The 17,354-nt window shown below is 37.9% G+C and overlaps 1 protein-coding gene across 2 annotated transcripts; it reads right to left on the reverse strand.

Annotated features, from left to right (window-relative positions):
• Positions 1-703: 703 nt before the first annotated feature.
• Positions 704-13,349, reverse strand: LOC117413207 (putative monooxygenase p33MONOX). 2 transcript variants are annotated; one of them, XM_034022029.3, is made up of 9 exons: positions 13,183-13,349; positions 11,746-11,877; positions 11,107-11,191; positions 10,510-10,703; positions 9,224-9,341; positions 7,746-7,870; positions 2,446-2,549; positions 2,115-2,269; positions 704-1,839 (listed from the first exon to the last, which is right to left on the reverse strand). In XM_034022029.3, exons 3-9 carry the CDS (start codon positions 11,132-11,134, stop codon positions 1,631-1,633), a joined length of 933 nt encoding a protein of 310 aa, XP_033877920.3. In that variant the 5' UTR covers positions 11,135-11,191; positions 11,746-11,877; positions 13,183-13,349; the 3' UTR covers positions 704-1,630. The 2 variants fall into 2 exon arrangements, with proteins under 2 accessions (XP_033877920.3, XP_058852078.1); XM_058996095.1 differs by lacking the exons at positions 11,746-11,877; positions 13,183-13,349 and having other exon boundaries at positions 10,510-10,740.
• Between the last annotated feature and the right edge of the window lie 4,005 nt (positions 13,350-17,354).

The raw sequence follows: 17,354 nt of genomic DNA on the forward strand, positions 1-17,354 counted from the left end.
TAAGTTTTTAAAACAATATCTCTTACCATAAACCTATCTTTTAAAATCAGGAGAATGATCTGCAAAAACAGATGCATAAGTAAATCCAATACACTAGCCTTAATATGCAACCTATAAAATTTACAGCACGCAGCTGCCTGTACAAACTTTCCACCACTTCGAACTGGATTAATGCAAGGATAACATCAGTCTGGATGTAATAATAATTTTTTTTCTCTCGTATCCACAATGATTTAGAACCTAGCATTGTATTTAATGTATTATGCATTGTTTTTCACTGTATTTCACATATTATGCATTATTATTTTTACATTTTTTTAACTATCTTGTAAAATGCTTTGTGGTGGTGGTCCACTATGAAAGGCGCTATATAAAATAGCAATTGATTGATTGATTTAGTAATAGGGGACCAAGCTACAACCAACATCTCAAGTGACGCCTTCATGTCTGCTGGCAAAATATTACTTGGGGATTTACCAGTTGCACGCTCTTAGTGATGTAGCACTGTGCTTTTCTTTTACTGCTTTAAATCAATTTTACCTGACAGGGAAAACATTTTACAAACAACATTCATGACTTCATTCTCCCTACTTCAACACCAATTGGCTGGAAATTTTTGATGCTGTAATTAAACTTCTGCAGTTCACCTTGATAAATCTTTTTTCTATATAGACATTTAACAACTGTTAGTGTTACTTAAACATATTTTAAAGAGGTTTGGCTTTATTACGTAAGAACAAAACATTGAAATTATGTTCATCATCAAAATGAAATTAAAATAAATTAGATAGCTAATCTGCACTCCAGTCTTGATCTAAATGTTTTCTGATAATTCAGAAATTTAACTGCATCAAATGTACCTGCACAATACAAAGTGGATCAGCGACAATTCCTTTAAATGTACAATGGCTGCTAATTAAACAAGCACAACCCAACACAGTGCATACATGGATTGCAAGGGGGGGTAAAGGACCATGCACACAACAGTGACTAATACTATACAGGAACATGTTTATATACATGTAACAAAGTCTACTCAATGGATCTGTTACAAGTGACAAGCTTGAAGACACCTGCTCTGTTCAGAAGACATTAACACTTTCAGCTAACCACAAGTTTACTTACAGCCCAGTCAGAAATGTCAGGAACTTTCTCTGCACTACACTTAATATGAAAAAAATAAAAAAAAATAAAACCAGGAAAGGCATAATTTACCCAAGTGTCAAAAACCACAATCTCAAAATATCTTGGTAAACTAGCTGTGTAAGCCAATATTGATCCTTGAAAGAAAATCTTCCATGTATACAGAAAGGAGCTGTTTTTGACACCTACGTACTGATAATCAAGGAGTCACAGTAACTTAAAAACTTGACTGGGATTCGAAAAAGGCAATGAATGCGGTGTATATATACACACACACACCGGTATTTTACTTGGATTAACGTTAAGTGATGACATCTAGTAGACATGTAAACAACAATCCTTGCAAAACCTAACACGCATCTAAATGGGTGATCCGAGAGATCCCTTGCAGCAGGTCCTTTTAAAGAAGTGAACAGGAGCCAAGACAATCCCTCAGGAGCAGGGAGTCGAGGTCCAAAGACTAGTCCATGTTTAATCTATGGGGTCACTAGAAGCCGGAAGGGGTAAGCACGTTCATGTCACGGGGTTTGAGGTTGTGTGATCGGGGTGCCTGCCTCTTCACGTCCATGCCTGGTACATCCATCCTTGGGGGTTTCAAGTTTGCACCATCCTCGGCTAAACGGGTGGCCTGTGCTCGCATCAACTCCATTGGGGTAGGCTTCTGAGCACCACGGTAAGACTGCAAAGCAAATCCTCCTGAGGGAATAACATCATCTTACAAAGCATTTCATGTACTCTTCAATCTGACCATTTACACACTATTAGTTATTCACCGACTAATATATATAAAATTAGTTATTCAGGTGTGCCAGAATACAAAGTTTACATTTTTAAATAAAAGGTACATTTTAAAATCACTAAGCTTCACACAACATCCTACATAACCATTTGGCTGGAGGAAATTAAAATAAATAAAATCAGTGTGGTGGCCCAATTGAGACTGAAAATTAAAAACAGATGGTGATCAGTACCTGGGTCAGTGGTGGATTTCTGGACATGTCGAGGACCAAAGAGACTCCACTTCTCAGTAGTTCCTCCCTCCACAGGACCCATATCAATGCTGGAATTAGTACTGGCAATTTCAGAACCAGTGAGGGAGGCTGTTGAACCCTGACTGAACCAGCCCCTGTAAAACAGGCAACCCCAATATCTTACATTTCTAAATAATTTTATAGAAAATGCTTTTCAGTGGTATGATTTGTAGATCTTTGGGGAAGACAATAATACAGGTGGCAACAACAAAATGGTCCCACCAGAGTTATTTCTCTTCTCAGAATTTATTAGAACTGTATTTGACAGTACCTGCGTTTGTGTTTGGGGGATGTCTGAGGTGTCCCACTAGGTGTGGACTGTGCAGATGATGTCTGTTTCTCCTCTTTGGACTCCCCACTCTGCATCTTCAGCTTCTGTTAGCAGGGAGAGACAAGGTTAGGACAGAATAACTAATACAGGTCTGTATAAGGGTCCATGGTTTCCTGTCCCCAGAACACAAAGCACCAATGAACAGAAATATACAATATACTACAAAACAAAGATGTTGCAAACACTAAAATCATCTAAACTTCCCTTTGTGTTTTCTGACTTGCTAAAAATTCAAACAACTGCAACTCGACGATAAATAAATAAATAAGACGTTTACAAACTCAGAATCCTCTGAGAATTCTATGCCGCACTGAGAGTCAGATGGACAGTTCTATGCCAAAAAAACTAACTACTATGTGCTATGGACTTCAAAAACATGACTTTCTTCACTGATTCACAAAACAAATATGAACTGCAGACCTCGGCTCATAGTGGGAAACTAAAGGCCCCTTGGGAAGAACTATAGTTACCTCCAGGGGACAATGCCCTCAGCCTGTGGCTTCAGGCATTATAGTTCCGTTGGTAACTATAGTTCTTCCCTCGGGGGGGCCATAGCTTCCCACTATTAGCCCATAACAATAGTCAATTTTCATTAAAACTAACTGATTAAACACATTTCCTGATACAAATTAGCAGTTGCTTATTGCAAATAATGCACCACCGTACCAAAATATAAAATAAAAATGTTGCTGCAGATTTCAACATTTCCACGAACTCAGCCATTCTGAAAAACCGGGATACAATACAAGCCTATGAACAGCAAACTGCGGATGCAAGTCATCAGCATTTCTGATGTGGAGGACACCTTGCTTTTGTGGTTAAACAAAGCCTGTGATCAGAATGTGCCTGTACCTGGGACTACTAAGATACAAAGCTGAGAAATTTTCTTCTGGGACTTGCAGATTTCAAATGCAGTTCAGGGTGGCTTGCACAGTAAACGTACAGTATTGCACATGCAATATAACGTACCTAAATGCTTTTGCAAATGTTTTTCTTCGTTTTTTTTAAAACAAAACTTTTTGCAATGCATACTTTTAAAAAGTTCACGCATTTGGCTTCCACTCCTGATATGAACCACTTCCGCTCCAGGACGTACACAGCTACGTCAAAAGACAAAGCATGTACAGTACCATGCCGTACCTGCACAAGCCAAGGTTTGCTGTCTATTCTACGGGGTTTCTGCAAGCTTTTAAGTGAGCAATTCACCCCGTCGCTCATCTCTGCAACCTTTCAAGAGTGCAATACACCTCACTGTTCATCTTTTTTTTTTTTTTTACCTGAAAATGGTTCACATTCCTATGCGCTTGCACCAACAACAAACAAGCAAGTAGTGTGGCATGAAACGATTAATGTAATCTATTAATCTATCAATTGTTGCTTCGATTAATCGATTATTCAGACAAATACCAACACATCACTCAATAGCTAGCAAGTTGAACCATTAACAGATTTTTATGTACCCAGTACAATACATGTCTCAAGATGATTGCTTTTTTATTTCACCAACAAAAAATACTCTACAATTTCTAAAGTATCTAAAATAAAGTATTAAATAAAAAATACTCAGCATAGTATAGATAAATACATCAACAGTAACAGCGAAGAAACATCTAAGGCATCTAATGTATTCAAAGTAAAAAATGATATAAACTAGAAGTAAGAAATAATACACAGCAGAGGGGTTTTAACTATAAAAACGCAGAACTTTATAAAAACAACCTTCAAAACTTTCAACTGCATTTAACACCCTTTAACAACTCACATGACTACTTACTAACAAAACAGACCACCACCTATATAATATATAACAAAAAAAAATTTATTATTGGCATGCTGTGTGAATTATTGAAGGCATTTTTCATGACTTCAGTTACTATAATGAATAACACTGTTGCAATTAGCAGATAAAAAGAATGTGGTGTTAATAAGCTGATACATATATTTTTTTCCTGTTGAAATAGCCTGATAATTGAAAATGTGTTTGCCTGAAGAATAAAAATAGAGCAATATTATTCTAGTACATACATACATTATGAAGGAGGCTGTGTGGTCCAGTGGTTAAAGAAAAGGGCTTGTAACCAGGAGGTCCCCGGTTCAAATCCCACCTCAGCCACTGACTCATTGTGTGACCCTGAGCAAGTCACTTAACCTCCTTGTGCTCCGTCTTTCGGGTGAGACGCAATTGTAAGTGACTCTGCAGCTGATGCATAGTTCACACACCCTAGTCTCTGCAAGTCGCCTTGGATAAAGGCGTCTGCTAAATAAACAAAAACTGTACCTGTACTTGCTGATGCCATAATAGAATAATCATTTAAAAAAAAAAAAGTCTGATTCCAGAATCAAGCCGATATCAGTAGACCAATAACAGCAGAATTCAAACAACAACGGCTTAACATTGCCCAAGTAGTTTGCAGTCAAAATCCAAAGTTAACAAAAAAAATGCCTGTAATGCCTGTACAGTTGCAGACAACTGTACATAATGTGCATGTCAGTTTATTAATCAGAAATGTTGCTTATGTATGTTTATAAAAAACATTTAACTAAAAACATTTGCAGTTTTTAATTCCTCAGAGATCTTGCGTTTTGTATGTATTATAGGGCTTACAAATACAATGTGTATTGTACTGTTCATTAAAGCACATGTGCATGACCCTTTTCTTTTCAAAAATAAATACTTTGTATTGTTCATAAAAAAAAAAAAAAAAAAGTATACAGGTGCTCTTATAACGGATCCTGTTAGAAAGGAGTTGCGTTTACAACGTATTGAGGAGTCATGTCCCTGCCAAACAACACGGGCTTTAACGGGGAATTATCCTGCTTAAAACGGACTCGCTTATAAAAGTATACACCGTTTAATACGTACAGTTTCCTGTTCAGGAAACTGTACGTATTAAACGGTGTACGTATTAAACTGTGTTTAATAAGTACAGTTTAATGCATACAGTGCGGTTTAATACGTAGAGTTTTCCTGTTCCACAGGTAAATATTTTCCATAAATAAGGTATATCCGGGACAGCAAATGAGTCACTGTGGCATTTGTGACGTCAGGCACGAAAAACAGTTGCGATTTACTTTTATTCTATGTTTTTCTTGGCACAGTTTAGACGCATAACGTATACAATTTTAATTACATTTAGCCAAAATATACATTCGTAAAATTGTACTAATTACACTATACGGCACACAGGGGCATGTTATATAAAAAAAAAAAACCTCGCGTTCTTTGGCAGTTAAGCTTTCTTGTATTGTTGATATTTATCGGTATTTAGTATTTGAGACGGTCAAAGTTTATTTTTCTATTATTTTTGTTTTAACATTTATAAGGTCTACAGAGTGTAAATATTTAAAGTACTTATGTTCGCAGTTACATACCGTATTTCAAATTGTGTTTACTACGTACTTCGTTTATAAGTACTTATTTCCATTGTCCCTTACCGTTGTTATATGAGGACTGGCACACAGTGGCTTAGGGTTAAATGAAATGTTTCCAATAGCATTGGCTTAGTTTTATATTCTATCCAATAGTATCTTATAGCAATTTCAGGGGTAAAACAAGCAATTAAATATTTCAGAAATCTGGTACCTGGCATGCACATTCATTTTTTTACATCTGGAGTTGAAGGGCAAAAGAATTACTGATAAAACGAAAATCGTACTGAGTGTTGACTGTAAATATAAAACAAAAACAAAAACACACATTTCTAAAACACGAGACTATACCATTCTGTTATAATATAAAACAGATAATGGTCCCACAGAACAACAGTCTGAATTACACAGCCCTCAATTTAAGGAGCTAACGTCTTAAAACATTCAGTTGACGGCAAATAAAACCCAACAATCCTCACACGAAATGTGTAAACTCAATATATACACAAATGATTCAGATACTCCTCAACCTCACATCCAAACAAGCTTATCTCGCCATCACAGGGTACAGGATAACTCTAGCCCCCAGGCTTTGCCCGGCAGACAAGGCCTTAACCCGATCTATGCTATTTTAGTATTTTTCTGCCTTAATACTGACGTCCCTCACACAATTGTACACAAAAAAAACAAACAATGCCGATATAAGACGAAAACCTTTCAAAAATAATGATTTCCTGCATCTTGTCCCACAACGACCTCTTCCCAGTAGCCATGTTTTTTTTTTTTTTCTTCAAAAGCAGCAGGCTAGAAGTCATGTGATTTAAAGCTGTAACATGATTGGCCGATACTTGGTAAAAGTGGGTTGTCCCTTTTCAGTGGGTTGCCTGGCAAGCAAACAGGCTATCTGTTCTGGCGACATAAAACCATGTCCATGGGTAAACAACTTTTTGCGTGTGCGTGTTATTCAAATTATATATATATATATATATATATATATATATATATATATATATATATATATATATATATATAGACACACACACACACCTGACTGTCAGTTCTTAATTTGTTTTTGGCCGCATACTCCCTTTATTAGTTAAAACGTTTGACATTACGTAATTGAATAAGAACGTGGCTAACAGGTCACCATGTGTTTCAAGACTGTCTTTATGTTAACAGCAAGACCGCAACTTTCCAATAATAATAATAATAATAATATTAATAAAAAAAATGAAAAAGTTAATTTTATAACAAAACAAACAACCAACCAACCACAACAAAAAAAACGCAGGTACTCCCTGAAAGGTGAAACAAGCACCATCTACAGTCAGAGATGCTTGGAAAATTAAAGAATATGTAGAGATTAAAAAAGATTACCCACAATTTTCTGCGACCTCATTTCACTGCAGTTGTATTGTATTTAGTAATGGAAATACGATGGGCAATAGGGGGAAAACCAGCAACAGGATTAATAAAAGGGTGGAGGCATTTGGGTCCATCGATGTTTAGATTATTAAAAATAGCTTCCACTAAATCATACAGTTGTTAGATGGGCATTAATTAAAACACATGTGTTATTTGTATGCTGTATACACGCCATTGGATTCAACTGTTTAATAGGTAATCTACTGTTTTGAAAAATGCTTTGCTCACAGAAATTGTGCAATTTCTTTTTTTTTGTTAAATAGCTATTTTTTTTTTTTTAAATGTCATTTTTTAATTTTTTTTTTTAAAAAACAAACTGCTGAGTAAGTACCATAAATCGTAACTTATTAAAAGCTGCATTCTGTTTATAAATGGAGTGATGCTTAAACTCAGTGTTGGTGGGGGTGCCCAATCCAGACGACACAGTGAACACTTCAGTTACTCACATGCACTGCCTCTGCCACGCGATGGTAGTGAGTCTCCTCTGCAGTCAGCCCCTTGTGGGGGGTGTAGCCCGTGTCCGTCAGGCCTGCTTGCCGCTCAAAGCGCTGGATGCTCTCCTGGGTCTGCTCTGCAGGAAAAAAAAAAAAACACACACACACACACACACACACACACACACACGACAGCTGGGTTAAATAAATGTTACCATCGCCCTCCCCATTCTTTAGTAAATCCAGTACCTGTGTATTGATAACCTATAAAAACCAACAAAATATTAAACTGGAAGAGTTCATCTGGACATAATGGGATTCCAGGAGACCATGGAAACTCAAATTTGGTTAAAGTTGTAAAGGTATTTGAGCATAGTAACATTTTTACGTTTAATATTGCACAATTAAATGTAATGCAGGAATGAAAATAAGACTGCTATTGCATAGCAGTTTCACCCATTCCAGGTTTTACTATGAGCTTGATTAGCCCCAGTGTATAGGTACCAAGGTCAGGTGTGTCTTAGTCATAGTAAAGCCAGGAATGGCTCAAACTGCTATGCAATGAGAATCTTATTTCCATCCCTGCAATGCATTGATCGGTGGAACAGAGAACAAAATGTTATCTTGAAATACTACTTCTTAATGAAAGACTCTCCAAAATGTTGCATTTATGAAATTGTTCAAACTGGGGAGATACATCTGCAATGCCAAGGTAGTTGAGAAATTCCCATCACAGAGACACAAGATTAGATAGCAAAGCTAAATTAGGAAACAGTTCTGTAATGTGGTTTCCCTAGGCAATAACAAGAGCTGCAGGGAACAGGGTACCCCGACTCCCTGCTTTCAAAACTGGCTGAGCAACATCATCTTTTTACCCGTTTGACATGGTAGTGGTTTGCCACTTAAGTCTAAAATAAAATTGATTAAAAATACCCTGTTGATAAACAAATAGTCTGTAACCTTAGTCTCATGTAAATCATCTACTCTTTGAAACTGCATTTTGTAAATAATCTGAAAAACAAACAAAGCCCTGTATTTAAACCAGTGACAGTGCTGAACTACACTATTCCATTAACAGCATTTGATTTTAAATCAACTCACTGCTAGCTGACTACTGGATGATTCACTGTTCATAGGAGAGTTGTGACATTTTCTTTAAGCAATATATCATTGTGACAGAGGGGTGTATCCTGTGTCTCATGATACATGACCAGAAGAACTACATTGCTGCTTTCTTTATACAAAATGGTTCTAGAATAAATAAATAAAGCAGGATTTAAGTCTAGTCTTGTTTGCAAATAATCATTTGATCCAATTGAACTTCATATAAAAAAGTAGCCCAGCAGGACTATAACATATAATATTGGATTGTGATATTACCTTTCTATGTCGTTACTGTCATCAACTAGATAAATAGCCAGATCTACCCCTAATGCACCCCTACGAAGCCCCATCTCTCTTACATACAAAAAGAATAGCTCCCTTCTTACTTGTGATAAGCGAGTTCATGATGATGGATGTAGCCTTCGCCTTAACCACTGGCACAGCGGGCTTGCTAGCAGTGTCACTGGCATGGAAAGGGGGCAGGACCTGCCCGTTTTCTTCTACCTGCATAACAAAATGAAAAGGTTGATTGGTTTAAAAATGGGCAGTGACAAGACAGTGACCTGAATGCAGACAAGGTCCCAGTAGACTGAAAATCCAGGGCGTAAGGGACCATAACAGACAAAACCAGAAAAAAAAAAGAGTTTAGTTTATTTCTGTACTGCTGCTTCCATCAGTTAGGAGGTCTCTCAACAGAAGGATGGGACTTCCCAGTTTTCACCTAGTAAAATATCCTAAAATGTCAACAGCAGTAGCAACTTTGAACTGCATGCTCCATTCAACTACCCAAGAGGCGTTTCCTAAAACACAAGCATCCATCTCTGTCAGACAGCAGTGCCTGTGCTGTCAGGAACAGCAGGTCAGAGACTGCAAGAGCTTCTCAGCCACAGCGGTGAAACAATATACTTTCTTTCATAACGGTATACTGTTAGAAATGGATAGCGTGTTCCACCATCTCCAATTTGCCTTATTACAAAACAGTATATCAATAATGATCATTTTATACAATCACCTTATTATTGTTATCACGTGTCATGGTCCAGTATTTTATTTATTTAATGAAAATTACAAGTTTTTACAAAGCTGTATTTGTAAGTAGTGCAGTACAATGTGGTCTGTTTAACATACAGGAGAACTGATGCAGGTTAACTTCATCAGCAATATACTGCAACCATATATCATTATTTTATTTTTCAATAAACACTGACACTTGTACAAATTACAGGGCCTCGTTCATGAATCATGTGTTACAGTGATCTGCATATGATTATGCACATCATATTGTTTTTCATATTATACGGCTCAAGCAATGAAAAGCCAGACACCAGTAATTTCATTGAGGGATGGGGGAGCAAAAAGTGAAGCCAGACACAGAGACAGTTAGACATAGAGAAGCCTTGCTTTTACCTATGAGAAGAGCTTCAGACAGAAGTCGTGTCCTGGATCACAAGCTGTTTCTGTAGGAGAAGAGATACATAGAGGGGGGGGAAGGGAGAAAGACATGGGAAGAGAAAGAGGTGTCTTCGTAGAAAATGTGACTTTCCTAAGAGGACGACTGCTTTTTTTCTACAGGCGAGGGGTAGGCGAGGGGTGTAGGTGGGGGAGGGGTATGGGGGGGTGGGGGGGAGGGGAGCAGAGAATGAGAGAAGAGAGGAAGAGGTTTTTCTGATACCTCAGAGAGATGCTGGTACTTCCTCTCTGGGATGACAGGCTTTTTCCACAATATGTTGGCACTGATGTCTGAAGGGGGTGGAGTCATGGGGCCCAGGTCATCAAGGGCGTCATCGTAGCTGAACGCACGCCGATTCATCCCGATCGGCAGAGACAACGACTCAAGCATCCCCTCCGAACCTCCCGACTCCAGGGCTGGGTGACGAGACAAGAGAGACACAACCATTTGGAACTGCTCAGAAGTAGAAGGAAGCATATTCAAAAAGTTGTTTCCAGTCTAACTCTGATAAGTGGAAATTCCATGTCAGGGTTACAAAACTGTGAGAAACAAACAGCCGAGTGCTCAAGCGACCTTCAATACATTAGTTAGTTGTTTGGTTCTTATTTAAATTGCAGTTTTTCAACCTTAAAAAAATGCACAGTTAATAAAGAAAGATCTTTATTCAGTAGGTCAGTTTCGTATTCAATATTTAATATATCAATATATCTTTTATATATACAAATAAATGTTTGTCAGTACACCTTTGGGCAACAAACAAATAAGGTTTGCTTATTGAGGAAGTCACAAGTGAATGTACAACAGGAAACAGCTACTCACCTGGCATTCCAGCTGGTCTTGAAGCCATAGGAATGCACCACAGATACAGATAATGAGTGAAGACTGCAGTCCTTTGGATTTTCAGCTAACAATGAAGCAGAAAAAAAATATTACAGTTGTTACAACAGTTCCTCTATATGTTCACACATTCTAAAAGAATAAAAGATTACTTTTTTTTTTCTTTCTTACAAAGCTTTGGTATTTTAATACAAGCTTTGGTTTCGCAGACCCCTGATTATCTCTAATCTTAGACCACCTTATCTAGTCCAAGATTAAGACCTATGGTAAGGTGCTTGACATTGTATACCCTACAGCAGGGGTGCCCAAACCTGGTCCTGGAGGGCCGATGTCCCTCCTGGCTTTTGTTGCAACTGTGCCCTAAATTACTTAATTGGACCAATCAAGCCCTTATTAGAAGCTTAATTGGTCCAATTAATCAATTTAGTGTACAGTTTGAACAAAAACCAGGAGGGCATCGGCACTCCAGGACCAGGATTGGGCACCCCTGCCCTACAGAATACTGATGCTGGGAAACATTACAAAAGGGCTGTAGACTTTAAAAGTGAAATAAAGGCAGACATTTAAATGCACATTCAGCATTAGCAGGAAGTTTGAGTTTGAGCCATAGTGGTCACTCACCAAGCTGAAAATCAGTTGGATTTATGTCTGCTGATGAACTTTACGATGCACACTGTTAAGAAGAGACTGAATCCAAAGCATCCTGGAGGAGTCTGGAAACTGAGCTGGGATGTAAATGAGCTGGCTGAAGACCTGGTGAATTACAGAACAAAAAGCAATATAATTAATTACTTGTATGATGCATAATAACATCAAATGATCACTAAATGGAGAAGTATTGTCTCAATTAAATAAGTTAGGGAGAGCATGTATTCATACCAACTATAAAACACTTATTGTTCATTCAAGAAACCCTTGGTGAAAAATGAGCTACTTTGTGTTTTTGGTCGTATGTCATTTTACAATACATACTTCAATCAATAGGATCCATCATGTAAAGTACCACGATTCATCGATACACAACAAACCGTTCCACTCCAACATAGGCATCTGCTACAGCATCCCTTGACCCATCTTAGTTTTCTTAGGATCCTGTTGCCCATCATGTGCTGTTTCCAACTGCCAGCTTCCACTACTGTACAAGTATAAGACCTTTTATATAGCCTGATTCTTGTAGCTAGAAGTGTTTCCAACATGGGCTTCAAATATAACGTGTGGTTTGAAAAGGTATCAGTCACAAAGTCTAAGAGGTTACAGAATGTGGCATCAGAAAAAAGACCATGCATTTTGTTTTCAAGTTTAACCGGGATTAAGACTAAATGTCTGAATTCCAGGGAGGGTCACTGGACAAATGGCAGCAACATTGAACAGATTCAAAATAGAGAAAACTCAAATAAAATGTTAAGGGCAAGATTTTTTATTTTCACATTTTCACCTTCAACTATTGAAACATAAGTAGCATGTAATTCTTGAGGCTGGCGTCTAAAAATACATTTTGGTGCACTGAATTATAAAGTTATTTGGTTCAAATCGAAAAGTACACACACCGTCATTTGTTCTAAATCCAAGAAGCGTGTTATTTCATAATTTTCATTGCAAATTCAATAAATCCCCCCAGCGGACAATGTCGGAATTGTAGAGAGGCAGACAAAATGAACGTAAAGAAATTCCACTCTCTCAAATGCGGTTTAATTATTAACTTGGAAATTACTTTTTTTTTTTAGTTTTTTTTTTAAAAATCATTATTAAAATGCTTGTTTAACTGGATTTAAACCCTTAAAGTTCACTTTGAAAACAGTCTAGTCGGTAATCCCGCTTGATATTTCTGTCATATGAATTCTGTTACAGTGGTAAGCAAAATTAAGATATTAAAAATAAACATACGTCTATTCAATTGCCAGTAAGGAGCATTATACGCCCACGAAATCAGAATCTACTATGTTCTTGTTGCTACCATCCCAATCTATAATGACGCCGCTTGTTGAAATAACAACCTGTCAAAACGGCCTATCAGTACCGGTAAATATGTTACTTACTCATCTCTATAAATGTACTAACCTGGTGCTGATGCTCCTTGTCTAATGGCATTAACAATGCAGCGTTAAAGTTTCCCTAATCCGGACTGAAAAGCCGTTATTTTTGTTAATTTTACACAAACAACAGTTATTACTCTCAGCCATGGCTTTCCTCTGCTAGAGACATAAAACGGCGAGTATCTCTCGCGAGATTTCAATCGAATCACAAATGGAAATAGAAGGGGGCACGGCTGAAGGATAGGTGTGACGTATGTGACGAGAGTTGTGACGTATTTGAATTTAAAGGGGCGCTCGTTATGGTGCAATCTTAAGAACATAAGAACGTTTACAAACGAGAGGAGGCCATTCAGCCCATCTTGCTCGTTTGGTTGTTAGTAGCTTATTGATCCCAGAATCTCATCAAGCAGCTTCTTGAAGGATCCCAGGGTGTCAGCTTCAACAACATTACTGGGGAGTTGGTTCCAGACCCTCACAATTCTCTGTGTAAAAAAGTGACTCCTATTTTCTGTTCTGAATGCCCCCTTATCTAATCTCCATTTATGACCCCTGGTCCTTTTTTCTTTTTTCAAGTCAAAGAAGTCCCCCGGGTTGACATTGTCTATACCTTTTAGGATTTTGAATGTTTGAATCAGATCGCCGCGTAGTCTTCTTTGTTCAAGACTGAATAGATTAAATTCTTTTAGCCTGTCTGCATACGACATGCCTTTTAAACCCGGGATAATTCTGGTCGCTCTTCTTTGCACTCTTTCTAGAGCAGCAATATCCTTTTTGTAACGAGGTGACCAGAACTGAACACAATATTCTAGGTGAAGTCTTACTAATGCATTGTAGAGTTTTAACATTACTTCCCTTGATTTAAATTCAACACTTCTCACAATATAATCTATCTTATCACAATATATCTTCAGCACATACGCATCAGGAATCGAATGGAAATGTTATAGGAATCTAGTTTTGGACACATTTTAGTCCGTCCCTCTTGAGGAGGATGAAGTTCGCTAATTGAAGCGATCAAAACATCCATGTGTTGCTGTGCATATTTTATTGATTATGGTGTTGGCGTCAGTATTGAACAGGTTTAGAATGAAAATATAAAAACAATGTTTTGCTTAAAAAAAAATGTTGTTTATGTTGTTTTATGGCCACAGTTTGCTTTGAACTAGGGGTGTGTGTGTGTTTTATTATTGCATACTGTACAGACGGTACACTATTTTGTGTGTACGAAATGTAAAAAGATAAGGAGTCTGACCGGAAGTGAGACTAATTTTACGTCTCACAAATTCTATAACATTCAATCCGAAGAGTGGCAGATCTTAAATTCAATGTGAACGACGAGACGGTTTTGACAAAACAACAAACAAACAAACACACGCACCTCCTGTAGTTACCCAGTTATTCCGCACAGCTCTTCTATTGCATGCACACGACATGAATCGCATATGGATGATGTATTACCAAACACAAATGGAGGACCGAGAATTGGATTCACTTAAACTGGGATGACCCCATTGTTTCAAGAAGCATGGCCCAATAATAACACCGTGTAACAATTATTTTTTTTTTGGTTCCTGGGTAGTAAGTGTTATTTCCTAATTGCTTATGCCTCCAAAGTATATTAAATGGCTATTATTCCCCACAGACACTGCTTTTGTGACCAGGACAGTGATATTTTGACATTTACCTATTTTCCAGAACATTCCAGATAGATTCAGTGCTGAGTAAACTTGGAGTAACTTCTAGAACTTTCCAGTAATATAAATAGTAGTATAAATACAGGGGCCTTAAGCCCACCAGTTCAGTTTAGTTCCAGCTGCCTAAGTGGATACATATCTGCATTTTTCTGAGATGGCATCAAGGTCATAGGAGACTTCAAAATGATGGCATTCCTGATGGGTCTCCAAGGCAGTTTTACCAAGTTTCCCTGCTATCTTTGCCTTTGGGACAGCAGGGACACCAAGGTGCACTACCACAGGCGGGACTGGCCACAGCGGACCGAGTTCTCTGTGGGGAGGAACAACGTCAAGTGGGAGCCACTGGTGGACCCCCGGAAGGTGCTGATGCCACCACTGCACATCAAATTGGGCCTTATGAAACAATTTGTCAGAGCTCTAGATAAGGAGTCGGCAGCCTTCAAGTACCTTCAAGACTTCTTCCCTAAGCTGTCTGAGGCAAAGGTCAAAGCCGGTGTCTTCGTCGGACCACAGATAAAGAAGATCCTGGAGTGCAATGAATTCCCCAAGAAGCTCACTAGTAAGGAGAAAGCGGCTTGGAACAGCTTTGTCGCAGTGGTTCGGGGCTTCCTGGGCAATCACAAGGCCGAAAACTATGTGGAGCTGGTTGAGACTCTGGTGAAGAACTACGGCACAATGGGCTGTAGGATGTCCCTCAAAGTCCATATCCTTGATGCTCATCTTGATAAATTCAAGGAGAACATGGGAGCGTACTCGGAGGAGCAAGGCGAGCGCTTCCACCAGGATATACTGGACTTTGATGGCCGCTACCAAGGACAGTATAATGAGAACATGATGGGAGACTACATTTGGGGGCTGATTCGTGAAAGTGATTTACAGTATAATCGTAAATCTCGAAAAACTACTCACTTCTAAATCTTTTTTGTATTACTTTAGTATAAATACATGTTAATTTAGATTCATATGTTGTTTTTTTCTGACTTTGTGAACGAAAAGACACAAATTCGCCCGTTTTCTCATTGGAAATAGGTAAATTTCAAAATATCACTGTCCTGGTCACAAAAGCAAAGTTTGTGGGGAATAATAGCCATTTTCTATACTTTTGAAGCATAAGCAATTAGGAAATAACACTTACTACCCAGGAACAAAAATTGTGTTACATAGTGTAATCCTTGTTTATCCAGTGTGTTATAGGTGGTCGCTGCAGTCTACTAAAATCTCTTTTAAACTCGTCTACCAATATTATGACCAATTTAACATCAGTTGCTTAGGCCCTGTTACTGCAGTATACTGGGAAATATATATATATATATATATATATATATATATATATATATATATATATATATATATATATATATATATATATTGTAACACAGCAGGGAGGGGGTTAAAATACTCCCTGCAGAAAACATGTGCAAATGCACATTGGTTGATGTAATTGTTTTGTTTTATTATTTAATTATCCCCTGCACCTGGTGATCATTGTAAATTAGAGCCAGGTGCAGGGTATTTAAAGAGAGCAGCCAGTCTGTTCTAGGCTGCTGAGTAGAAGGAGGCAGGAAGAGGTACTCTGCTTCCCAGCAGTCGTAAGGTAAAAGTACGTTGTATGAAACCTGTGTGGTGTTTATTGTGTAGTGGGGAAACAGCCTAGCTGTCCCACTGGTAGTCAGGGTGTTCCTGAGGTGTAGTTAGTGCTCGTACAGAGCTAGATGTTTGTTTTGTATTGTGTTTATTTTGGTTTTGTGACTATTAAAAAATTAGCGCAACAGCGCTGTTAAAAATCAAGTTTTGTGTGTGGCTGGGTCATTTAAAGTGCGGAAAAAGAACCCGAAGGACTAAAACCCTTCACAATATATATATATATATATATATATATACACAGCTCTGGAAAAAATTAAGAGACCACTGCAAAATTATCAGTTTTTCTGGTTTTACTATTTATAGGTATGTGTTTGGGTAAAATGAACATTTTTGTTTTATTCTATAAACTACTGACAACATTTCTCCCAAATTCCAAATAAAAATATTGTCATTTAGAGCATTTATTTGCAGAAAATGACAACTGGTCAAAATAACAAAAAAGATGCAGTGTTGTCAGACCTCGAATAATGCAAAGAAAATAAGTTCATATTCATTTTTAAACAACACAATACTAATGTTTTAACTTAGGAAGAGTTCAGAAATCAATATTTGGTGGAATAACCCTGATTTTCAAGCACAGCTTTCATGCGTCTTGGCATGCTCTCCACCAGTCTTTCACATTGATGTTGGGTGACTTTATGCCACTCCTGGCGCAAAAATTCAAGCAGTTCGGCTTTGTTTGATGGCTTGTGACCATCCATCTTCCTCTTGATCACATTCCAGAGGTTTTCAATGGGGTTCAGGTCTGGAGATTGGGCTGGCCATGACAGGGTCTTGATCTGGTGTTCCTCCATCCACACCTTGATTGACCTGGCTGTGTGGCATGGAGCATTGTCCTGCTGGAAAAACCAATCCTCAG

The sequence above is a fragment of the Acipenser ruthenus genome, chromosome 22 (assembly GCF_902713425.1).
Source record: "Acipenser ruthenus chromosome 22, fAciRut3.2 maternal haplotype, whole genome shotgun sequence".
Lineage (NCBI taxonomy): Eukaryota > Metazoa > Chordata > Actinopteri > Acipenseriformes > Acipenseridae > Acipenser > Acipenser ruthenus.

Bases quoted from the DNA above. Each gene is read 5' to 3' on its own strand.
- LOC117413207 (XM_058996095.1), bottom strand. From the start codon at position 10,734: ATGGTTGTGTCTCTCTTGTCTCGTCACCCAGCCCTGGAGTCGGGAGGT. The intron at 2,550-7,745 runs GTGAGTAACTGA...CCCTGCTAACAG, and splicing joins GCGTGGCAGAGGCAGTGCAT to AAGCTGAAGATGCAGAGTGG. The intron at 1,840-2,114 runs GTACTGATCACC...TTATTCCCTCAG, and splicing joins GAAATCCACCACTGACCCAG to GAGGATTTGCTTTGCAGTCT.